This window comes from Drosophila bipectinata, chromosome XR (genome assembly GCF_030179905.1).
Source record: "Drosophila bipectinata strain 14024-0381.07 chromosome XR, DbipHiC1v2, whole genome shotgun sequence".
Classification (NCBI taxonomy): domain Eukaryota; kingdom Metazoa; phylum Arthropoda; class Insecta; order Diptera; family Drosophilidae; genus Drosophila; species Drosophila bipectinata.
This window is the reverse complement of record NC_091735.1, coordinates 5,815,438-5,841,636: the sequence shown is the minus strand read 5'-3', so window position 1 is coordinate 5,841,636 and position 26,199 is coordinate 5,815,438. Positions and strand designations below refer to the sequence as shown.

The 26,199-nt window shown below is 39.7% G+C and overlaps 2 protein-coding genes across 2 annotated transcripts; both read left to right on the top strand.

Annotated features, from left to right (window-relative positions):
- The first annotated feature begins 47 nt into the window (after positions 1–47).
- Positions 48–1,097, top strand: LOC138925600 (uncharacterized). The gene has a single exon (XM_070276442.1). It carries the CDS (start codon positions 48–50, stop codon positions 1,095–1,097), a length of 1,050 nt encoding a protein of 349 aa, XP_070132543.1.
- Positions 1,098–1,193: 96 nt separating this feature from the next.
- Positions 1,194–2,423, top strand: LOC138925599 (uncharacterized). The gene is made up of 2 exons (XM_070276440.1): positions 1,194–2,048; positions 2,373–2,423. Exons 1-2 carry the CDS (start codon positions 1,194–1,196, stop codon positions 2,421–2,423), a joined length of 906 nt encoding a protein of 301 aa, XP_070132541.1.
- Positions 2,424–26,199: the final 23,776 nt, after the last annotated feature.

The window sequence follows — 26,199 nt, the reverse complement described above, 5'->3', positions numbered from 1 at the left end:
GGATTAAATGGAAGCGATGGCTTCGGTATATCCCGGACGTTGAGAAAATGACCATCCCAAGATGCCACATGAAGGAGTCGCTGATGGATTCAGAAGTGGAGATGCACACCTTCGTGGACGCAAGCGAGAATGGATTTGCCGCCGTGAGTTATATACGATTTCAAAATGAGGCAGGTATCCACTGCAGTCTACTGGGCAGCAAAACCAAGGTAGCCCCTCTAAGACCGACATCCATACCAAGGCTTGAACTCATGGGAGCAGTGCTTGGAGCGAGGTTGGCTCAAACTCTGGAGCTTTCACTTGGCGCGAAGCTGAGCACACGGACTTTCTGGACCGACTCGAGGACCGTGCTGAGTTGGCTGCGATCGGACCAGAGGAAGTACAAACAATTTGTAGCATTCCGTGTGATCGAGATTCTAGACGGTACTAGCGTCAAGGACTGGCGCTGGGTACCTTCCTCCGAGAACGTGGCGGACGACGCCACTAAGTGGAACAAAGGACCTGATTTCAACCGAGAAAGTCGATGGTTAAACGGGCCGAGATTTCTTTGGCAAGAGAGGCAATTTTGGCCGCTGACAGAGGCGGAAGAAGGAGACGAGTCAGGAATGGAACTGAAGGCGCAATTCATCGGCGTATGTGACGGATTCACAGACGTAGGCCGCGCGACCCTCATAGACTATGAGCGGTTCTCAATCTGGACCCGTCTGCTATGGAGTACCGCAAGAACGGTATGGTGTATGAGGCGATGGAAGGCCAAGGCTCTACAACGATCGGACATCGAAAATCAGCCATCACAAGAAGATACCAGGGTCGCGGAGAGTCTTCTGTGGTCGTACGCTCAGGCGGAGTACTACCAGACGGAGATACGGTTAATCTTACAGGGAAAACCATTGAAGAAGAATAACCTACTATACAAGCTGGGACCGTATATGGATTCCGATGGCGTATTAAAGCTGGATGAACGTGCCAAGATGATTAAGGGAAGCGACCGCGTCGTACTCCCCTGCAGCAGCCACATTACGCAGCTCATCATAAAGGAATTTCACCGAAGATTTCTGCACGCTAACCACGAGACGATGGTCAACGAACTACGATAAAGATTTTGGATACCAAAGCTGAGATCCACCCTTGCTCGAATACGACGCTCCTGCCAGCAATGCAAGAACCAACAGGCGGCCCCCAAACCACCGCGCATGGCGGAACTTCCCTATCCAAGAGTAGCGGCCTTTCATAGACCTTTCAGCTACACGGGTGTGGACTACTTTGGGCCTCTGATGGTGCGGGTCAGACGCAGTTCGGAGAAAAGATACGGCGTGCTCTTCACCTGCCTCTCTACAAGGGCAATACATCTAGAGGTAGCGTATTCATTAACAACTGACTCTTGTATTCTAGCGGTGCGCAGTTTTATGGCCCGACGAGGGTGCCCAGTGGAACTCTGGAGCGACAACGGCACAAATTTTCAAGGAGCCTGCACGGAGTTGCGTAGGGCGTTCGAAGATGTGGACAAGGATCTACTCTCTCGCGAGTTCACTGGACCCCAGATGACATGGAAGTTCATTCCACCCGCATCTCCCCACATGGGTGGGGCATGGGAGCGCTTGGTGCGTTCCGTGAAGACGGCGTTGGAATCTATCCTCCTTGACAAACGACCATCGGATGAGTTGCTGAGAGCCGCTCTAATGGAGGCGGAGGCGATCGTCAACTCGCGACCCCTAACATACATCCCATTGGAAGATGAGAACGAAGAATCACTGACACCGAATCATTTCCTGCTTGGAAGCTCAACTGGAAGAGGACCGACGATGGAGCCCCTACCCGAAGGAGTGCAGCTCAAGAAGAGCTGGATGGAATCACAACAACTGGCGGACTCGTTCTGGAGGCGATGGCTTCAAGAGTACCTGCCAGTGATCACTAGGCGGACCAAGTGGTGCGAAAAGGCTAAGCCTCTTGTAGAAGGGGATATCGTGTATGTGTGCGATCCCGGACAGCCGCGTAGCCAGTGGCCGAAAGGAAGAATCCTGAAGGTGAACCTTAGCCCGGACGGTCAAGTGAGGAGCGCCGCGGTGAGGACCCAATCTGGCGTTTATACAAGAACCGCGACGAAGCTGGCAGTTCTATCTATCGAGAGTAGTTTGGTAGAATATACAAGTGGGGAGTGTTACGATAGATAGCAAAACTGCTCCCGCGGCATCCGGCAACGCCGAAGTTGCAGAATCGATAGTTTAAGCGGGTGTTAAATCTCTGTTAACTCAGCCGGTAACCATGTGCCTAAGCTTTCTTTTCTATTTGACACTCGAGGGAAGCGGACGAAAAGTGAGGACATATTAATATTTAAGTTTTGATTATGAATTGTATAACTTTTAATTTGCTAGGAATTTAAAGTGCTGCCATCGCAGAGTGGTTACCGACTGTACCACTGTTAGCCCTTGCTGCCCCGTTATAAATGAAAATAAACAATTATCAACAATTATCTACACGGGCGTCTTTACTCGGACGGCGCTAAACAACTTCGAATTCCCGCAACAGTGGCTATCTGACCATGTCGCACGTGTAGCATGGCATAATCCACCTTGGAAATAGGCTGAAGAGCTCCTTGGATCCTCTGTAAGTCCTGGAGAATACCCAGGGCCTTGCACTTTAAAATAGCACTCCGGGTTGGAGTGGGTGCTCCTGTGACGGCGCCGCTGGAGTTCATGATTTATTATATTGAGTTTCGAACAACCCGAAATAAATTTTATTTGCTCGCGGCGAACACGAACTTTCCCACTGTGCGCTCAGAACCGTAGCGGAATTGTGGAATGTATATATATATATGAAGCTATGTGCGAGCGAATGCACTCGCGTTGTGGATCGTATGTTTGTATGAAGTCTATGCGCGGGCGAATGCACTTGCGTTGTGGATCGTAAATATGTATGTGTGCTTGTGAACTAACGTTTATGTTTACTCCTGTATGTATGTATAATATAATAATATATTATAATTTGTTTATTATTGTAAACAACTTATTAGCCACGTATGATAATTTTTCACATGACACTGTTTACAAAATTGTTTTGTTTTGTTTTAGTGATTTGTTTATGTGTATATAAATATATTAACGATCACGTCGGGGTTCACCAATGTTTGGTCATTGAGCGTTTTCAATGCCGTAAATAAAAAATCAGAATTTAATTAATTTCAACGTTATAAACTTTATTCAGGCCGCATATAAAATTAGGATTTATGAGGATATATTAACAATATGGGAAATCCAATTTAGGATGCGAGCGCAGTAAGAAGACGAACGAGAGTGGCGCCAACCTTCCAGAATAGGCTGAGCGAATGCTCGCTAACTATAACGCCGAATTAGCAAAGCCGAGCGGCCGAAAGAGAGTCGGCTTGCGACCAGCAAAACATCAGTTACTAATTAATTGTTGTGTTTAAATTAGTTGCTTGCTACTTGACCCGACACTAAGAATTTATATTTTACCAAAGATTATAAAGTACATAGATGGGACATCAGGGCCCAAAACGGTCAACTTTTTGCGTCGAGCTTGTTGGTGAGGGGGGAACGCACATGCATACGATTATATTTTTAGAACTCATTACATGTATCCGTCAACAAAAATGTGAACCTATGTATGTATGTGTGACTGCTCGCACGACGGAGTAAAACTGTTTTGGCTTCCAAATTTCAATTTCAATTTCTCGTTTCTGTTTTCGATGCGCCGATGCGGTAGTTGGTAGAGCAAATAGTATTTTTGATCGCAGCAGATCGAGACAGGATGGTAGCGTAATGCATGGAGTAGTTACTCTTTGTGTAATTTTTCTGTGTTCAAATTCCTCGTAAGGACTTTGAACTTTTTCTTTCTTTCATAATCATTTTTCTTTAATTGTAATGTTTTTCTTTAATTTTACAATTGTACAATTGTTTAATTTTTCATTATGTCCGGCTAATAAAATTTCAAGGGAGTCCTTCCGGCATTTTGTCATCCGACACGTCCGTCACGTATTTTTACTTTAATTGTTATAGAATGCAATTAAAAATAATAATAATAACGTAAAAATTAAAAGTAAAAAAAAAAATAATAAAAAAAAAGTAAATATAAAAAGAATCATAAAACTAAAACTTTATCAAAATCAAAACAACCGCCCGCTAATGAAGTCGAACCCAGGACCCCATGAATAAGGACCATGTACTATCCATCTAGGCTACCCTCGAAGTTGATTTTATGATACTTAAAATTGGTGTTAAGGGAGGCACTAGAATCCATACCAAAAACAGCGTTGACTAGTAAGGATAGTACAAGATATTTCTGATCTCTTTACTCTTACATTGGTTCGGTTACAACGTTTCAAACTTTCATCGTTCCAAAGATGTTACGATCTAAAAATAGAATTCTCTCTCTCCCTATCTCATCTGCCAGCCGTTTGTCGTGGAACCCGCTCTCAAATGTTTTCATTATTAAAGCTGGTTCCACGACGGAAAAAATGAAAACATTTGAGAGCGGGTTCCACGACGCGGCCTGCCAAAGTGCCGTAAAACCCGCACTTATAGACATTTTTACAGCGGGTTCCACTGCGAACTGAGACGATGTTAAGGTGATTTTACAATTTTGTATTTTTTTTTATTGGATTATAAATTTAGGAAAAAACATTAAAAGAATAAAAATATAATATAAATAGATTTAAAATTAAAAAAAATGAATGTCCCGAGCCTGGTGTGAACTCATTTTACTTTGCACACCAGCCAAGCACTCTACCACTCGGCTATTCCTCATTCGTTGTCTCGCGAAAAATTTCTCAAACTTAACTTGTCGCGCAATGGAACCCGCTCGTTCCAGCGGGTTCCACTGCTGGAACCCGCCATAGAAAATTTTTCTTTGTATGAGATGTCCCATCTATGTACTTTATAATCTTTGATTTTACGCACAACCCTACACACTTTCACACATACAAAAAATATTTATAAGTTACAAAAATGGCTAATCCAAATAATCTGATAAGGCCCGCGATGCTCAACAATAATGGAGTCCCTGAAGTAAACTAAGTCCCAGCAAACTTAGCTAATATGCAAGCCCAAATACAAGAATTAGTAGAGAGAATTTTAAATCAAAAATTAAACCTAGATTCAGTGCCGCTACTCGATCAAATTTATAATGCTAATGCAAACAATGTGAGTGAACTTGACAGAGTCCCAGACATAGTAAAAGGCCTCAGGGAATTTTCTGGCCAAGCAGGAGAATTCAGCTCTTGGAGGAAAATAATAAAAGTATATTCATTAGCAGAAGGATCCAACAGGTACTATGGAATTTTAAATGTTTTTAGAAACAAAATAGTAGTCAATGCAGACTCAGTTTTAGAGTCATACAACACACCACTAAACTGGACAGCAATCTCCAAATGTTTAACCGCTCACTACGCTGACAAACGAGACTTTACGACATTAGAATACCAAATGACTTTATAAGTACAGGGTAATCAAACATCAGCAGAAAGCAAAAACAGCAGAAACACAAGAAAATTTGAAGGATCTACTAGAGGTCCTGCATCCAATGCAGCTATACAACCATTTATCCCACATTTAGCTCACGTTCCACAGACCCCAAAAACGACACACTATTTTCCACAACAGCAAATGCTATTTAATGGACATTGTTTGGTCATTGAGCGTTTTCAATGCCGTTAATAAAAAGACGAATTTAATTAATTTTGAACGTTACAAATGTTTATTCCTGCATGCAGATGAAGCCGGATGATCCGCAGATAGACCAGCTTATGGTGCATGCAGGGACTCAAGTATATACAGAGAGAGGGCGGCCCGACAAGTCACCTCGAGCTAAAGCTCTCGAAAGTAGAGAGGGCGGCCCTAGACATTGCCGAGCTAAAACTCTATAGAAAGCCCGTTGAGTCGAGCGGCCGAGAGAGAGTCGGCTTGCGATCAACAAAGCTTTTCTACAAACTTAAGCCTAATAAATATATATTACATTTATCATTACACTAAACATTACATAAACATTATTTAAACATAAACATTAAACGCCGTGCTGCTGCTTGACCCGACAGACATCATCAACAATATTCTGCCTACCCAGCAATACAACCACCAAGTCCACTGGCTCCAAAGCCACAGCCAAAGGCAGAACCTATGGATATAGATAAAAGTTTACAGACGAGACAAGTAAATTATATGAACAGACAAAATAATGGACTGCAGGGAAAACGACCACCACCTCAAATGACTAGCGGACTGGTAGATAAAAGACAAAAAAATTTTCACATAAGTACTGAACAAGAAAACCCGATAGAAAATACCGACCAATTAACGGAAACTGACGAGACAACAGCCGAATACTATGCGGAAATTCCAGATTTCGAACAAGAAACAGAGGAAATCGAATATACTAGCTTTCATTTTTATACCCTTGCAGAGGGTATTATAATTTTTAAGAGTAGAATCTTATTCATTACCTTACTTTCAATCTAAAATTGGTAATGGAGAGATGATCAAATAGTTGTCAAATATAAGTAACACACAGATATTAGGAGATGAAGAGGTAAATGAAGTTATAAAAACTTTAGATCAAGACCAGTGGAGGTGACCAGTTTTAAAGGTGGCGGAGTTAACACAAAACGATCGGTCAATAGCTCCCAAGAGGTGCTGACTGCAGCGTCTTATTCACTTCCCGCTGCAGCGAAGACAACGGCAAAGCTGTTGGAATGAAAGTCCAACATACTCGAGGCACTATCCATACCCAGAAGCTCTTAGGCCAGAAGTTGAGAAGCAAATACAAGAGCTACTCGAAAACGGCGTAATATGACGTTTAAGATCCCCGTATAATTCTCCAATATGGATTGTACCGAAAAAAATGGATGCCTCCGGACAGAAAAAGCATAGAATGGTAATCGACTATAGGAAGCTTAACTTGGTCAAAATTCCAGACAGATACCCTATGCCAGGCATTAACAATGTACTGGCACAGTTAGGACAAAATAAATTTTGTCTGTTTTAGACCTTAAAAGTGGATTTTACCAAATTCCACTCAGACAATCAAACATAAAAAAAACTGCATTTTCAGTAAATCAAGGCAAATATGAGTTTACCAGACTCCCGTTTGGACTCAAAAATACCCTTCTTCTACCCTCCAACGAGCGCTAGATGACATTCTTAGAGATCATATAGGAGTTAGGTGTTTCGTCTACATTGACGACATTATTATCTTAAGTAAAAGCGAAGAAAATCATATAAATGACATAGAAATTATATTCAAAATTCTTGAGGACGCAAACATGAGAATTTAATTAGATATGCGAATTTCAATGCGAATTTTTTAAGAATGAAGTTAAATTCTTAGGATTTTTAGCAGCAGATACCGAATTAAAGAAAACCCCGGAAAAAGTGAGAGCAATCGTCGAATTCCCTGAACCAAAGACACTTAAAGATTTTCGTTCCTTTTTAGGACTGTCAGAGTTCTACCGTCGCTTCATTAAAGATTATGCAAAGCTTGGAAAGCCCCTAACAGCCCTTTTAAGAGGGGAAGAGGGCCGAGGCCGTATCTCAAAAAAGCCTCAAGCAAAACACTAATCGAACTTGACGAAGACGCAAGGGAAGCATTTGGAAAATTAAAACAAACTCTCGCCTTCGAAGAGGTAATGTTATCATATCCAGACTGAAATAAAGAATTTCAATTAACTACCGATGCTTCAGACTATGCTATTAACCTATAATGTTTATTTCTAGAACTAAGTAAAGACCATAAATCTCTCACACACCCAACTAACCCGAAAAGCCGTAACGACCAGACGAAGAGATGGAAAGCTATTCTAGAGGAGTACAACCGTGAACTAGTCCACAAACCCGGCAAGGCAAACGTTCTTGCCGATGCTCTGAGTAGACCTCCCAGTCAAACGCGACGGGAAGTAAACACATTAACAGGCACTATTCACAGCAGCTCTAGTTCTCCTGAAAGACTAATAACAATGGCAGAAAAACCAGTAAATGTTTTTAAAAATCAAATTCTATTATATTTAGGAAAGACACCCTCCTATAAATTTGAACTTGTTTTTCCCACATACCATAGACACATTATTACAGAACCAATCTTTAATGCAGAAATACTATTAAAAATTTTAAAGGATAGACTCAACCCGTCTGTCATTAACGGTCTGTCTGTCTGTTCATACAGACGAAAAAACTTTAGGTCAACTTCAAGAAATCTACCCACTTTTTAAAAATTATAAAACCAGATTCTCAATCAGACTAGTTAGGGATTTAAAAGACGAAACTGATCAGGAAAATGCAATTATAACAGAGCATAGAAGAGCACATGGAAATAGCAATGAAAACAAACAACAATTACTAAACAAAGTGTAAACTTAAGGAAATTAATTTCCTCAGATGAGGGCTAAAATAATAAAAATTCTAAAAGAATGCCAAATTTGTAAAGAACAGAAATACGAAAGACACCCCAACAAACCAGAGTTCCAAAAAAATCAAATTATTCACGTCGATTTTTACCTTACTTGCAAACAAGTTGTTTTGACTGCAATAGATAAATTTTCAAAATTTGCACAAGCCAGGATAGTCAAATCTCGAGCAACTCAGGACATAAAAGAACCTTTAAAAGAATTATTAATCAGTTTCGGTATCCCAGAAATGGTAGTCATAGATAATGAGAAAGCACTTGGTTCGGCACCCGTAATGCGGATGCTACAAGATCAATTAAATATTGAAGTAAAGCACCCCCATATAACAGCTCAGCAAACGGCAAAATCGAACGCTTCCATTCCACACTGTCCGAAATTATTCGTTGCCAAAAAGCAGACAAAGTACACGCATCGTTAAGAGATCTTATAGACAGATCAGTTGTCAAATATTAGTAACACACAGATATTAGGAGATAAAGAAGTAAATGAAGTTATAAAAACTTTCGATCAAGACCAGTGGAGGTGACCAGTTTTAAAGGTGGAGGAGTTAACACAAAACGAATTCGCAACCGAAGTTGGCCACGCGCATCCGGCATTGCAGCAGCAAGCAAAAGTGCAAGGGCAATTTCCCGGCTTCGGTCAATAGCTCCCAAGAGGTGCTGACTGCAGCGTCTTATCCACTTCCCGCTGCAGCGAAGACAACGGCAAAGCTGTTGGAATGAATATTGGAATGAAAGTCCAATATACTCGAGGCACTACCCATATCCAGAAGCTCTTAGGCCAGAAGTTGAGAAGCAAATACAAGAGCTACTTGAAAACGGCGTAATAAGACGTTCAAGATCCCCTTATAATTCTCCAATATGGATTGTAACGAAAACAAATGGATGCTTCCGGACAGAAAAAAACATAGAGTGGTAATCGACTATAGGAAGCTTAACTTGGTCACAATTCCAGACAGATACCCCATACCAGACATTAAAAAGGTACTGGCATAGTTAGGACAAAATAAATTTTGTCTGTTTTAGACCTTAAAAGTGGATTTCACCAAATTCCACTCAGACAATCAAACATAAAAAAAATGCATTTTCAGTTAATCAAGGCAAATATGAGTTTACCAGACTCCCGTTTGGGCTCAAAAATACCCTTCTTCTACCCTCCAACGAGCGCTAGATGACATTCTAAGAGATCATATAGGAGTTAGGTGTTTCGTCTACATTGACGACATTATTATTATTTTTTTTTTTTTTTTTTTTTTATTCGTCTTTCAGAATTTGGAAATGGCTTGTGCATAAATAAGAGCATCAGCTAGCATTCCTGTATTCATCATAAAGCTTAGAGGCCCAGACGACCGAGTTGCGCTCGAGAAACGATTTGTTAGTACATATTAAGCTAATTGAAATTTGTTAAGCTAAGAGGATTTAGTAAGGAAATTTAAAATTCTATATTTTAAGTTAGAGGGACAGGAAAGAGATGTAATAGAGTAGAGACCATTGTAGTTCGAACATAATACCCTAAAAGGGTCATGCAGTGCATATGTCGAACTACAACGGCTAAGGAACAGAGGACTAAAGTTTCGAGTCTTTCTGTTAGGAATGTTAAAATTTAAGCGTGTTAGTAAATGCTGGCTATCTACATCCCCGTTAATAAGGTTATGCAGAAAAACTACACCGAGCATTGTCCTACGATCTGTTAAGCTAGGTAAGTTTATGAGTAAGAGTCTACTACTATAAGATGGAAGTTGAAGATTTGCATCCCAGTTTAGACCTCTAAGTGAAAAAGTTAGGAAATTCTTTTGTACGGATTCTATGCGGTCCTGATGTACTCCATATTGGGGACTCCAGACACATGAACCGTACTCCAGTATAGGACGGACCAAAGAAATGAATAGTGTTTTGGTTATATAGGGGTCATTAAATTCTTTTGACCACCTTTTGATAAAACCAAGGACTCCTTTAGCCTTATTAACCATTAAGGAAATATGGTCGGCAAACTTAAGTTTGATGTCTAATAGGATGCCGAGATCATTAACCTGGGTTAATTTTTCTAAGGCAATCCCATTAATAGAATAAGTAGCTTGCAGAGGGCAAGAACGATAAAAAGACATATGTTTGCATTTAGATCCATTAAGTATTAGATCATTAGCTAAACACCATTTTTGAAAGTTATCAAGGTCAGACTGAAGACTGCATTGGGCAGAGATGGATTTGTACTGAAGACAAAGCTTTACATCATCTGCATACATAAGAACTAGAGAGTTCGTAAAAGCAGGGGGCAAGTCGTTTATAAAAAGCGTAAATAATAACGGGCCAAGATGACTTCCTTGAGGGACGCCGGATGTAGCACGGACCAGACGGGACTGAATGTTTTTAAATAAAACTCTTTGTGTCCTTCCATCTAGGTAGCTGGAGATCCACGTTAAGAGGTCTTTAGGAAAACCCAGCATATTCAGTTTACTCAACAAGAGTGAGTGATTAACTGAATCAAATGCTTTGATGAATTCTGTGTAAATTACATCGGTTTGATATCCCTTACAAAAGCCATCTATGACAAAGGATGTCAACTCCAATAAGTTTGTGGTGGTGGAGCGACGCTTAATAAAGCCATGCTGACAAGGAGTGATGATCGAAGAGCAAAGGTGTTGCAAATGAGGGGTAATTAATTTTTCAAATAACTTTGGAATTGCCGACAACTTAGAGATGCCTCTGTAGTTGGCAGCCTCGGACTTTTTCCCCTTTTTATGTAGGGGAATTATAAATGATTCCTTCCACTTAAGGGGAAAAATCGAGGTTTCCAAAGATAAGTTGAAAAGTCTTAGAAGAGGTTTGCACAGAGCCCTGGCGCAGTATTTTAGCACACAGCCTGGTACTCCGTCGGGGCCTGGCGAATAAATGGGTTTTACCCTTAAAAGACCAGATAATAAGTTGTTCTCAGAAAAAGACGGACAGAAAATAAGATTTGCTGCTTGAATGTTATATGCATAAGGCTGATCAGTCAATTTAGGAGGAGAATAAGTTGTTTGAACAAATTCTGCGAATAGATCGGCAATGGCCTGATCCGAAGTCGCAGAGGAATTTTCAAACGTAAGCAGAGGTGAAAAAGATACGTGTTTACGCTTAGTGTTTACAAAATTATAAAACTGCTTTGGATCCTGAGTAAATTGAATCCGGCAGCGGTTAATATAATTCCTATAACATTCAGCGTTATGAACGGTAAAATTCGACCGAGCTAGTAGGTATCTTGAGAAATCAACACTACTGCAGGTTTTTTTATATTTAAGTAAAAGCTTATTTTTTTTATTTTTTAAGTTAGTAAGGCACCTTGTAAACCAAGGAGGATTTGTTGAAGCGGACGGATATTTCCAAGGCACACATGAGTCAAAAAATTTATTTAAAGTAAAATAAAATTTTTCTAAAGTGACATTAAGATCAGTGCACGCCAGAATATCAGACCAGTCAAATGTATCAATAAGGCTATTAAGTTTCTGAAAATCAGCTTTACGGAAACAGCGAATCTTATTTACCACGCTCGGAGACATCTGATCGATACCAGGAGTGGTTTCGATTGAGACCTCCAGTGTGGGGTGATATGGATCCTCTGGGGATGAAAGGGGAAAAGCTCTGGAGAGAGCAGTACCATCAGGATCAGATACAAAACACAAGTCTAAAAGCCGACCTAGCGAATTTCTAACATGATTGATCTGACCTAGGGACATGTCAAACATGCCCGCGGTGAAGTCATGGTAAGTTATAAGTGACAAAGATGGTGAGTTATCGACGTTGGACCACTTTAATTCTGGGATATTAAAGTCGCCCATCGCTACGAGTTGGTCATGATCCGTCATAAGATTAGAGACGTATCGAATGGCGGACAAATGCTGCCAATATGTAGGCGGTTCAGACATAGGAGGTATATATGAACATGTGATGTATAAAGCTTTAACGGACATAGTGATTTTAACGCAAATAGATTCTATGTCACCAAACTCATGGGATTTCACCTCTTCAGAAGCAAGAGTAGAGTCTACCGAAATGAGGACTCCACCTCCTCTTCGCTGAGATCGATCCCGTCTAAAAGTGGTGTACTTACTTGGAAAAACTTCGGAGCTAAAGATCTCCGGATTTAACCAAGTTTCTGTAAATGCTATTATATGGGATGCAAAGAAAGAACTATCAGAATATAGCTTGGGGAGTTTGCTACGTAGCCCCCTAGTATTCTGATAGGTAAGAGTTAATGAGGAAACTAGTTTTTTGGGTTAGTAGCCAAAGAAGAGGTGGAGGGTTGGTCAGTGGTTCCAATATTGGGAAGTCTCACTCCCACTGGTTTTTTAACTTTTTTCTTCGCGGAACTAGGCTGATGTTCTTGGACGAAAAGATTCTCTGGCCAAAAACTGGGAGAACAAATCGTCTTGAACATCAGCGCGGGCACACGAATCTTGAAAGAAGACGTGTGCCGTGTATAATTATATTTAATATTAATATTTAATTTAGTTATGTCCTCCACCTTTATATCGGCTTTTGTTTTGGCTTTGATATAAGCCGAGATATCAATCTCTGAAGTATCAGGGGCAAGCCGAGAAACAAATATATGTTTCGATGGAGGAATCACCTGTAAGGGTTTTGATGTCGCAGGTACGAGAACTGCAGCATCAGTCGGTGCCGGTGGTCCGGACTGTGGAATACCCTTTTGGGTGACTCTAATGGGGGTTTCGTTCCCTAGGACCTGTGGCATCACTTGAAGGGATGCCATGGCGGACATATCGGACAATTGCTCATTATCCCTGAGAAATTCGGACGAATTTTTCTCAGTTCTAGCCCTTGGGGTGGCCAGAGATATAAGCGGCTGCATTAATGTCGGCTGAGCAGGCTGAGGCGGATCAGAAACAGCGGATTTCTTACGCTTAGGGGACTCATTTAGCAGCTGAAGGCCACTAAACTGAGTGTCCAGCGCACAGAGCTGTTCATTGAATTTACGAAAACCAGTGATCAGCTCTTTAAATCCATTTTTGGTCTGTCTCATGAACGACCTCATTTCGCCTTGCACAGCACGACAATTCTCACAACAATAATGTATCCCAGACCTACGGGAAATGGCATCCGAAACTGATGCAGTGAAACCGGCACACTTGGCGTGCACGACGTTTTCACATAACCAGCAATGGATGCTAGGCTGGGATGTGGAAATTGTCTTGTTACAAGTCTTAATGGCACAGACCAGTTTAAATTCCATTTTATATTATTATTTTTTTTTTATTTAATAAAACAAATATTAATATTTAAAAAGTTAAAAAACACAATACTTTGAACCACTGTGCCAAAAAAGAAGCCGAAGCGGGAGCTTTGAAAGAGTGCAAAAGAGAAATGCAGAAATATAGATAAGCCGGGGAAGAAGCAGAGCTGAGCTATGCTTGGAATAGAATTTAGGAAAATTATTAATTCGACTCCAAATATACCACAGCACTCGCGAAGCGATACGGTTTAGGCTTTAAGATTGTTAAAATTCACAAGATTTAAATCACAAGTATGTAAACACCGGTTTACCAACATTTTTAATAAAACGCAGTGCGCACAAAAAAAACACGACCGTTCTCTTGAATGAAAGAGAGGGAAGTGAATTGAATTGTATTTTTTAGTTGAATGGTTAGTTATTTAAATCTTGTATAAGATAACTTAGGGCGGAGCGGTATCGATTCATCCATTAATAGATTATCTTAAGTAAAAGCGAAGAAAATCATATAAATGACACAGAAATTATATTCAAAATTTTTTAAGAATGAAGTTGATTTTAGGATAAGGATTTTAGGATTTTTAGGATCTTAGGATTTTTAGCAGCAGATACCGAAATTAAGAAAAACCCGGAAAAAGTGAGAGCAATCGTCGAATTCCCTGAACCAAAGACACTTAAAAATCTTCGTTCCTTTTTAGGACTGTCAGAGTTCTACCGTCGCTTCATTAAAGATTATGCAAAGCTTGGAAAGCCCTCAACAGCCCTTTTAAGAGGGGAAGAGGGCCGAGGCCGTATCTCAAAAAAGCCTCAAGCAAAACACTAATCGAACTTGACGAAGACGCAAGGGAAGCATTTGGAAAATTAAAAGAAACTCTCGACTCCGAAGAGGTAATGTTATCATATCCAGACTAAAATAAAGAATTTCAATTAACTACCGATGCTTCAAACTATGCTATTAACCAATAATGTTTATTTCTAGAACTAAGTAAAGCTAAAGAAAGCTATGCTCCTAACAAAAAGGAGATGCTAGCTATAATCTGGTCAATTCAGACTCTTAGAAATTTTCTGTACGGTCCGACTAGCATCTCCTCCGACATTGGCAGAGGCAGCGACTAAGCTATTGGATATAAAAATGCCAATTTTTGTAAAAATAATTTAGTTCCAATTTTTGTACTAATACGGACCAAGTGTCCAACAAAATTATATTTTTTTAAAAATAATAAACCCAAGTGTTTAACTTATATTCTTAAGGATGTAGTCTCATGTGTGAGGTTGAAAAAAATCGATTTTTTTTTTCACATATTTCGATAGTATTGTTTATTAAGAATGTACTGTTAAAATTTCAAATAAAAATATCAAATAATGACAGAGATACAGCCCATAATCGAGAGCGCGCCTACACCGAAAAGTATGAGTTTCTCGGTAGCGTCTAAACTTTAAACGCGTTTTTCTCGGAACGACATTTTTGTGTGCGGCGCAGGTGATTTACAAAATTCTATGGTACCGATCTAGCTGAAATTTGGATATGTTGTTCTAAAAAGTAAGACCTCTGTCCCGTACTAGAATCATTTATTTTTAATGATTAGTTTTTTTTTATCATTAATATAAGATAAATTTTTTAAATTAAAAAAAATTTTTTTTTTGTGAGTTTGCCATTTTGTTGTTTATTGATGAAAATATTTCATTCTAGTACGGGACAGAGCCATAAGCTTACAAAACAATAATCTATTCTAATTTTTTGTTTCGGATGACTCTAGCAGTCGAAATCACCTTCGCCAGGGACTTACCTTTTTTTTTATATGCATACTTTGGCATGCTATAAAGTGTATTAAACTACACAAGAATAAATTAAACAAAATATTTTCAAATAGTTTATGATGCCTATAAAAACATATGTGAAAATTGGACCGATCGCATTACTTTTTATTCCAAAAAAAATTTTTTGAAATAACCTCTAAAAAGTAGGCCGGAACATGAGACTACATCCTTAATCAGGATCACCTTCTGAGTTGATATGAGTATGTCCGTCTGTCTGTTTCTACGCAAACTAGTCTCTCAGTTTTAAAGCTATCGACTTGAAACTTTCGACTTGAGCTCACACCCTTCTTTTCTTTACACGCAGTATATAAGTCAGAACGGCCGGGATCGGCCGACTATATTCTATAGCTGCCATATAACTGATTGATCGGAAAGGGTATAACTTTGGTGTTTTTAAAGTTAAAGAGTTCGGACTTTGTGTGAATGATATTGTTGGCAAAATAATACGACTTACCAAATGTCATAAGGATCGGCCGACTTTTTCTTATAGCTGCCATATAACTGAAAGATCGGAAATGGTATTCGGTAAAAATACCAACTTTGCTAGAAAGAATTTCAAACATTTTATTATATATTTTATTCCAATAAATTGGTTTTATTCTGCTATTCCCATTAGGTTCGGCCAACTATATTTGATGCTTGCGATATACAGGGTGGGCCAATTAAAAATCAGCTCTTGAAATGGCTATAAAATAAAAACGCGTCAATTATTTTTCAATTCTGATTTTTTATTGTAAAGCTTAATTCTTCCGGTTTAATGAAGGAACACAACATCATTCATGTGGCTGCCGCGGCTGGCGTGGCAGTAGCCGATGCGATTAGACCAATTTTTGAGGACGTTCTCGAGCGTGTGGGGCTGTATCTGGCCAATAACTTCGCCGATTTCGGCTTTCAGGTCCTCAATTGCTTGTGGATTTGTGGATCGGAATAACATTTATCCTTAACGGCACCCCAGAGATAATAGTCCAATGGCGTCAAATCGTAGCTACGAGGCAACCAAGCGACCACGGCGCACCGGCTAACAACGCGTTTGCCGAACTTGTCGCGCAGAAGATCGAATATAGCATTGCTTGTGTGGCACGGTGCGCCATTCTGTTGTCTTCCACGTCCATTTGGTCGATAAGAGGCAGGCCCGTATCCAGAAATTTGTTTCGGGGGGGGGGGCTCAAGGACAAAAATCAATAAAAAATGTGGACTTATTCGAATAAATTCAGAAAAAGGCAAACCACTTATCAATCTTTAATCAGTCCGTGACGTTTGATCTTTTATTATTTATTGTGCTGGAAAAAGGTACAGTACGAAGTATAAGGTTACAATTAAGTTACTAATGTTAAAAATATATTGAAGCATTATTTATGTTTCACATAAAACAGCTAAATGTGAATACAGTATGTATTTTCCTTCAGAACATACACCTTAAATAAGTAACTTCCTTAATTTTTTCTTCGCTAAACGGTCGAGAACTTCCTCCGGATCAACAACAGTATCCCAGTGAATTGACATCATGGCGAGTGCACTTAGTCTGTCGTGGCCCATCACACTACGAGGTAGAGTTTTTATCCTCTTCATTGTTGAAAACGTTCTTTCGACGCTAGCCGTTGTGACTGGAAGAGTAGCCATGTTCCATCAGAAAAAATGTTCCATCACAACACTCCAACAGTCTCAAAATTTCGGTTGATGGATCAATTGATGAAATTTTGGTACACCATAACTTGTACTCAGCTTGAACTGCGGACAATGGCATTTCATCTTGAAAGTATGGACCTAATTCTTCCAGTTCATCAATTTTTTTCTTGCAAGCATATCCTGGCAGTAGCAGTTGAAAACTGGATAAAATATCTTCGTTCTTGATGAATCTGTCCGTCAAATTTTGTATCAAAGTATCGATGCAAGGAATGAATGTGGTGACTCTGAAATACTCTTCATTCGATGTCGTTTGCGGATTCGCACGAGATTTTTGTCGTGACGTAACTCTGGGAGCTTGAATTTCAATGTCGAAAAGATCTGCAAAAAATTTTGATGCTACTTGAAAAATGTCTCTGAAAGTGTCGTTAGCTGTTTCCCGCATTTGTCGGAGTGAACTCAATACTTCATTTGTCAATACGGAGTGAACTCAATACTTACTGTACAGCGGAAACTAAATCTGATGATTTATTTTGGAGGAAAATCGACAGTGGAAGGGTCAAACTGAACAGTTTTTCGCAAACAACAAGGCTGACTAAAAATTCACTTTTTTGACTTGCTGCGTGAAGAGTTGATGCCGTTGAAGAAATAGTATACGTTTTTTGAGCGATTTCTTCTAAAGCTTTAACAATGCATTCAAGAAGTTCCAAAAACACAATAATACTGTCATGCCTTTCGATAAGGCAATTATAACAGAGCATAGAAGAGCACATGGAAATAGCAATTAAAACAAACAACAATTACTAAACAAAGTGTAAACTTAAGGAAAGTAATTTCTTCAGATGAGGGCTAAAATAATAAAAATTCTAAAAGAATGCCAAATTTGTAAAGAACAGAAATACGAAAGACACCCCAACAAACCAGAGTTCCAAAAAAATCAAATTATTCACGTCGATTTTTACCTTACTTGCAAACAAGTTGTTTTGACTGCAATAGATAAATTTTCAAAATTTGCACAAGCCAGGATAGTCAAATCTCGAGCAACCCAGGACATAAAAGAACCTTTAAAAGAATTATTAATCAATTTTGGTATCCCAGAAATGGTAGTCATAGATAATGAGAAAGCACTTGGTTCGGCACCCGTAATGCGGATGCTACAAGATCAATTAAATATTGAAGTAAAGCACCCCCATATAACAGCTCAGCAAACGGCAAAATCGAACGCTTCCATTCCACACTGTCCGAAATTATTCGTTGCCAAAAAGCAGACAAAGTACACGCATCGTTAAGAGATCTTATAGACAGATCAGTTGCCAAATATTAGTAACACACAGATATTAGAAGATGAAGAGGTAAATGAAGTTATAAAAACTTTCGATCAAGACCAGTGGAGATGACCAGTTTTTAAGGTGGAGGAGTTAACACAAAACGAATTCGCAACCGAAGTTGGCCACGCGCATCCGGCATTGCAGCAGCAAGCAAAAGTGCAAGGGCAATTTCCCGGCTTCGGTCAATAGCTCCCAAGAGGTGCTGACTGCAGCGTCTGATCCACTTCCCGCTGCAGCGAAAACAATGGCAAAGCTCCGACGTTGGCAGAGGCAGCGACTAAGCTATTGGATATAAAAATGCCAATTTTTGTAAAAATAATTTAGTTCCAATTTTTGTACTAATGAATACGGAACAAGTGTCCAACAAAATTAAATTTTTTTCAAAAATAATAAACCCAAGTGTTTAACTTATATTCTTAATCAGGATCACCTTCTGAGTTGATATGAGTATGTCCGTCTGTCTGTTTCTACGCAAACTAGTCTCTCAGTTTTAAAGCTATCGACTTGAAACTTTCGACTTGAGCTCACACCCTTCTTTCCTTTGCACGCAGTATATAAGTCAGAACGGCCGGGATCGGCCGACTATATTCTATAGCTGCCATATAACTGATTGATCGGAAAGGGTATAACTTTGGTGTTTTTAAAGTTAAAGAGTTCGGACTTTGTGTGAATGATATTGTTGGCAAAATAATACGACTTACCAAATGTCATAAGGATCGGCCGACTTTTTCTTATAGCTGCCATATTACTGAAAGATCGGAAATGGTATTCGGTAAAAATACCAACATTGCTAGAAAGAATTTCAAACATTTTATTATATATTTTATTCCAATAAATTGGTTTTATTCTGCTATTCCCATAAGGTTCGGCCAACTATATTTGATGCTTGCGATATACAGGGTGGGCCAATTAAAAATCAGCTTTTGAAATGGCTATAAAATGAAAACGCGTCAATTGTTTTTCAATTCTGATGCGAATAGACCAATTTTTGAGGACGTTCTCGAGCGTGTGGGGCTGTATCTGGCCAATAACTTCGCCGATTTCGGCTTTCAGGTCCTCAATTGTTTGTGGATTTGTGGATTGGAATAACATTTATCCTTAACGGCACCCCAGAGATAATAGTCCAATGGCGTCAAATCGTAGCTACGAGGCAATCAAGCGACCACGGCGCACCGGCTAATAACGCGTTTGCCGAACTTCTGCATCTTTAATGAAGAAATCCTATTAAAAATTTTAAAGGATAGGCTCAACCCGTCTGTCATTAACGGTCTGTCTGTCTGTTCATACAGACGAAAAAACTTTAGGTCAACTTCAAGAAATCTGCCCACTTTTTAAAAATTATTGCTTACGTGAGGGGCCGTTGTGCCGCAACTTTAAGAGCGCACCCGCGCTGAGGAGCGCACCAGCTCTGAAGAGCGCACCCGCGCTGAAGAGCGCATCCGCGCTGAAGAGCGCATCCGCGCTTGCCCCTCTTTGCGCTCTCGCTCCTTCGTCGGCCGTCGTCGATCGTATTTTTTCTACTTACTTTTGCCTTGTTTCTTTTCTAAGTTAAGTTTGTTTTCGATGTACGCAGCACAATAAAGCTGACCGCGTTATATCCACTGGATGACGCCCCCGACTTTTTATTCAACATTTCTACTCCTGGAATCTTTTGCGGCAACCACGCCCCCCTACAAACATTGGTCCTTCGAGCCGGATAATTACTGGATTTTCTTCTGCCAGCAGTTCTCGGCATTGTTCTACCAAAAGATAAATACATTTTTCCGTCTCCACCTCTCTGCCGGTCTTCAGCAGTGATCCGAACATTAAATTTCGTTCACACTGCTGCAAGATTGTTTTTCCCTCCGTGTCAACTCCAAGTTCGAGTTTTCCGACACAACGGCAGGTTGAGATTTTCTAATAATCTATAAAAAGTTTAAAATTTTGCAAATTTTTCCAACCGTCTCCGTTTTGTGTGCTGCCCATATTCCTCGCCGTTTTCGGCCTCTCCGTTATCCATTCGCTTGCCAACGGTCGAGGCATATGTGCATCCACATACATACATACGCACATACATATTTTTTTGGTGCATTAATCCGCGAAAAATTCGCAAGTGAACAGTGAAATTGTGTGGTGACAAAAAGAAGGCATAATTAATATTGGCCACCGGCGTGAATTAGTTCCGGAATTTCCAAATTCACCGAACAGTCCGCCGCTGTCGTAATATTTGTTTTTTATCTTCCTCAATCAGTGTCATTTTTTTACACCACATAACTTTTCTGTTGCCCCAATTATACAGTCCACTTATCAAAGCTCCACTGTGCCAACATACATATGCCCACATGCCCTTACATATATCCGTACCTGCATGCATGTCCATATATTTTCTGCCTCCCATTCCAGGAAATATATAACCGATCAAATTTAACATATACAGTCCGCTTATCGACGTTCCACTGTGCCATCATATGCCCCACATGCCCTTGCCCTACTTGCATGCATGTCCATATATTTCCAAATATTTTCTGCCTCCAATTTCAGGAAATATATAACCGATAAAATTTAAAAAAAATTTGAATTTTCTAAAACCATTAATTATAAACCGCCATTTCACTACAAATCCGTGATTGTGTCGCTTAAATTCGCGACCTAGCCGTGTTGTGTTTTCGGCTCTGTTTTTTTTCTTTGAGGTACGTACAGGGTGCCGACGGCATAACCGGCTGCGAAACAAAATAGATTAAAAAAATCAATTAATTATAAATTTATGTATTTATAATTATAACTACGAAAATTTATTTAATTCTTATTTTCCGTTCGAGCAAAGGGCCAGGTTTTTTAATTCACCTTTCCGGCAAATCAATAATAAAAGTCGAAAATTTAATTATCGAAAAAAATTATAATTAATTAATTTAATTATCCACCTTCTGTCCGAATAGAAAGAGAACACTTCCCTCTCTTTCTTTCAAGCGAATGGTCGTGTTTTTTTTTGTGCGCACTGCGTTTTATTAAAAATATTGGTAAACCGGTGTTTACATACTTGTGAATTAAATCTTGTGAATCTTAACCCTCTTAAAGCCTAAACCGTATAGCTTCGCGAGTGCTGTGGTATATTTGGAGTCGAATTAATAATTTGCCTAAATTCTATTCCAAGCATAGCTCAGCTCTGCTTCTTCGCCGCCTTATCTATATTTCTGCATTTCTCTTTTGCACTCTTTCAAAGCTCCCGCTTCGGCTTCTTGTTTGGCACAGTGGTTCAAGGTATTGTGTTTTTTAACTTTTTAAATATTAATTTTTGTTTTATTAAATAAAAAAAAAATAATAATATAAAATGGAATTTAAACTGGTCTGTGCCATTAAGACTTGTAACAAGACAATTTCCACATCCCAGCCTAGCATCCATTGCTGGTTATGTGAAAACGTCGTGCACGCCAAGTGTGCCGGTTTCACTGCATCAGTTTCGGATGCCATTTCCCGTAGGTCTGGGATACATTATTGTTGTGAGAATTGTCGTGCTGTGCAAGGCGAAATGAGGTCGTTCATGAGACAGACCAAAAATGGATTTAAAGAGCTGATCACTGGTTTTCGTAAAATCAATGAACAGCTCTGTGCGCTGGACACTCAGTTTAGTGGCCTTCAGCTGCTAAATGAGTCCCCTAAGCGTAAGAAATCCGCTGTTTCTGATCCCCCTCAGCCTGCTCAGCCGACATTAATGCAGCCGCTTATATCTCTGGCCACCCCAAGGGCTAGAACTGAGAACTAGTTTCTCGGCTTGCCCCTGATACTTCAGAGATTGATATCTCGGCTTATATCAAAGCCAAAACAAAAGCCGATATAAAGGTGGAGGACATAACTAAATTTAAATATAATTATACACGGCACACGTCTTCTTTCAAGATTCGTGTGCCCGCGCTGATGTTCAAGACGATTTGTTCTCCCAGTTTTTGGCCAGAGAATCTTTTCGTCCAAGAACATCAGCCTAGTTCCGCGAAGAAAAAAGTTAAAAAACCAGTGGGAGTGAGACTTCCCAATATTGGAACCACTGACCAACCCTCCACCTCTTCTTTGGCTACTAACCCAAAAAACTAGTTTCCTCATTAACTCTTACCTATCAGAATACTAGGGGGCTACGTAGCAAACTCCCCAAGCTATATTCTGATAGTTCTTTCTTTGCATCCCATATAATAGCATTTACAGAAACTTGGTTAAATCCGGAGATCTTTAGCTCCGAAGTTTTTCCAAGTAAGTACACCACTTTTAGACGGGATCGATCTCAGCGAAGAGGAGGTGGAGTCCTCATTTCGGTAGACTCTACTCTTGCTTCTGAAGAGGTGAAATCCCATGAGTTTGGTGACATAGAATCTATTTGCGTTAAAATCACTATGTCCGTTAAAGCTTTATACATCACATGTTCATATATACCTCCTATGTCTGAACCGCCTACATATTGGCAGCATTTGTCCGCCATTCGATACGTCTCTAATCTTATGACGGATCATGACCAACTCGTAGCGATGGGCGACTTTAATATCCCAGAATTAAAGTGGTCCAACGTCGATAACTCACCATCTTTGTCACTTATAACTTACCATGACTTCACCGCGGGCATGTTTGACATGTCCCTAGGTCAGATCAATCATGTTAGAAATTCGCTAGGTCGGCTTTTAGACTTGTGTTTTGTATCTGATCCTGATGGTACTGCTCTCTCCAGAGCTTTTCCCCTTTCATCCCCAGAGGATCCATATCACCCCACACTGGAGGTCTCAATCGAAACCACTCCTGGTATCGATCAGATGTCTCCGAGCGTGGTAAATAAGATTCGCTGTTTCCGTAAAGCTGATTTTCAGAAACTTAATAGCCTTATTGATACATTTGACTGGTCTGATATTCTGGCGTGCACTGATCTTAATGTCACTTTAGAAAAATTTTATTTTACTTTAAATAAATTTTTTGACTCATGTGTGCCTTGGAAATATCCGTCCGCTTCAACAAATCCTCCTTGGTTTACAAGGTGCCTTACTAACTTAAAAAATAAAAAAAATAAGCTTTTACTTAAATATAAAAAAACCTGCAGTAGTGTTGATTTCTCAAGATACCTACTAGCTCGGTCGAATTTTACCGTTCATAACGCTGAATGTTATAGGAATTATATTAACCGCTGCCGGATTCAATTTACTCAGGATCCAAAGCAGTTTTATAATTTTGTAAACACTAAGCGTAAACACGTATCTTTTTCACCTCTGCTTACGTTTGAAAATTCCTCTGCGACTTCGGATCAGGCCATTGCCGATCTATTCGCAGAATTTGTTCAAACAACTTATTCTCCTCCTAAATTGACTGATCAGCCTTATGCATATAACATTCAAGCAGCAAATCTTATTTTCTGTCCGTCTTTTTCTGAGAACAACTTATTATCTGGTCTTTTAAGGGTAAAACCCATTTATTCGCCAGGCCCCGACGGAGTACCAGGCTGTGTGCTAAAATACTGCGCCAGGGCTCTGTGCAAACCTCTTCTAAGACTTTTCAACTTATCTTTGGAAACCTCGATTTTTCCCCTTAAGTGGAAGGAATCATTTATAATTCCCCTACATAAAAAGGGGAAAAAGTCCGAGGCTGCCAACTACAGAGGCATCTCTAAGTTGTCGGCAATTCCAAAGTTATTTGAAAAATTAATTACCCCTCATTTGCAACACCTTTGCTCTTGGAACATCACTCCTTGTCAGCATGGCTTTATTAAGCGTCGCTCCACCACCACAAACTTATTGGAGTTGACATCCTTTGTCATAGATGGCTTTTGTAAGGGATATCAAACCGATGTAATTTACACAGAATTCATCAAAGCATTTGATTCAGTTAATCACTCACTCTTGTTGAGTAAACTGAATATGCTGGGTTTTCCTAAAGACCTCTTAACGTGGATCTCCCGCTACCTAGATTTAAGGACACAAAGAGTTTTATTTAAAAACATTCAGTCCCGTCTGGTCCGTGCTACATCCGGCGTCCCTCAAGGAAGTCATCTTGGCCCGTTATTATTTACGCTTTTTATAAACGACTTGCCCCCTGCTTTTACGAACTCTCTAGTTCTTATGTATGCAGATGATGTAAAGCTTTGTCTTCAGTACAAATCCATCTCTGCCCAATGCAGTCTTCAGTCTGACCTTGATAACTTTCAAAAATGGTGTTTAGCTAATGATCTAATACTTAATGGATCTAAATGCAAACATATGTCTTTTTATCGTTCTTGCCCTCTGCAAGCTACTTATTCTATTAATGGGATTGCCTTAGAAAAATTAACCCAGGTTAATGATCTCGGCATCCTATTAGACATCAAACTTAAGTTTGCCGACCATATTTCCTTAATGGTTAATAAGGCTAAAGGAGTCCTTGGTTTTATCAAAAGGTGGTCAAAAGAATTTAATGACCCCTATATAACCAAAACACTATTCATTTCTTTGGTCCGTCCTTTACTGGAGTACGGTTCATGTGTCTGGAGTCCCCAATATGGAGTACATCAGGACCGCATAGAATCCGTACAAAAGAATTTCCTAACTTTTTCACTTAGAGGTCTAAACTGGGATGAAAATCTTCAACTTCCATCTTATAGTAGTAGACTCTTACTCATAAACTTACCTAGCTTAACAAATCGTAGGACAATGCTAACAAATCAGTTTTTCTGCATAACCTTATTAACGGGGATGTAGATAGCCAGCATTTACTAACACGCTTAAATTTTAACATTCCTAATAGAAGGACTCGAAACTTTAGTCCTCTGTTCCTTAGCCGTTGTAGTTCGACATACATATTATGTTCGAACTACAATGGTCTCTACTCTATTACATCTCTTTCCTGTCCCTCAAAATATAGAATTTTAAATTTCCTTACTAAATCCTCTTAGCTTAATAATTAACAAATAACTTAATATTCTAACAAATCGTTTCTTAATCGCCCCTCGGTCGTCTGGGCCTCTAAGCTTTATGATGAATACAGGAATGCTTGCTGATGCTCTTATTGATGCACAAGCCATTTCCAAATTCTGAAAGACCGGTAAAAAAAAAAAAAAAAAAAAAAAATAGAGCCGCGGTTTTAATTCCATCTTCCCGGCTTCGTGTTAATTAAATTCAATTAGTTAAAGATTTAGGTTTCAATTTCACCGTTCCAGCTTCGTGATAATTAACCTCAATTGATTAAAAATAAAGATTTTCAACTCCACCCTTCTGGCTCCATCCTAATTAAATCCGAGCCAGTTAGCCAAAATTTTAATTTTTTTTATTAATTTTTTGTGTTTTAAATTCAAGCCAAAGTTAAGTCCACCTTCCGGCTCCGTTAATTCGAAAATAGTTAAGAATTTATTATCTCAGTATATATTAAATTCAGTACGAACCACACAAGTCGAAATATACATACATATATAGACCGTCATCATTTTTTTCCGAACAAGCACGAATTTTCCGGTAGTTTTTCCATTTTTCGTGCCTCCAACGCTGCATCAGGCAACATCCGCCTACAATCTGAGCAAACCTCGCCTCCTTTTGGGTTTTTTCTGGTGCCTGAAGTTTTTCTTTCCACATTCAAATTGTACCGCACACGACTTTCCTTTCCACATCGGCCTTTCATCCGCGATCTCACCGTTCTCATCACATTAGTGCGACCGGCCACCACTTCGTACGAGGCACCTGTTGCGCGAGTCAGTCGACATGCGCTGACCAGCGAATTGGACTCTGAGAATGCCCACGGGAGACGACAAAAAGCCGCGTTCGATCCCAGCCATCCGTTTGGACAGATCTCAATCCGCATCTCCGCGGACGCCTCTGTTGAAGCCTAAGG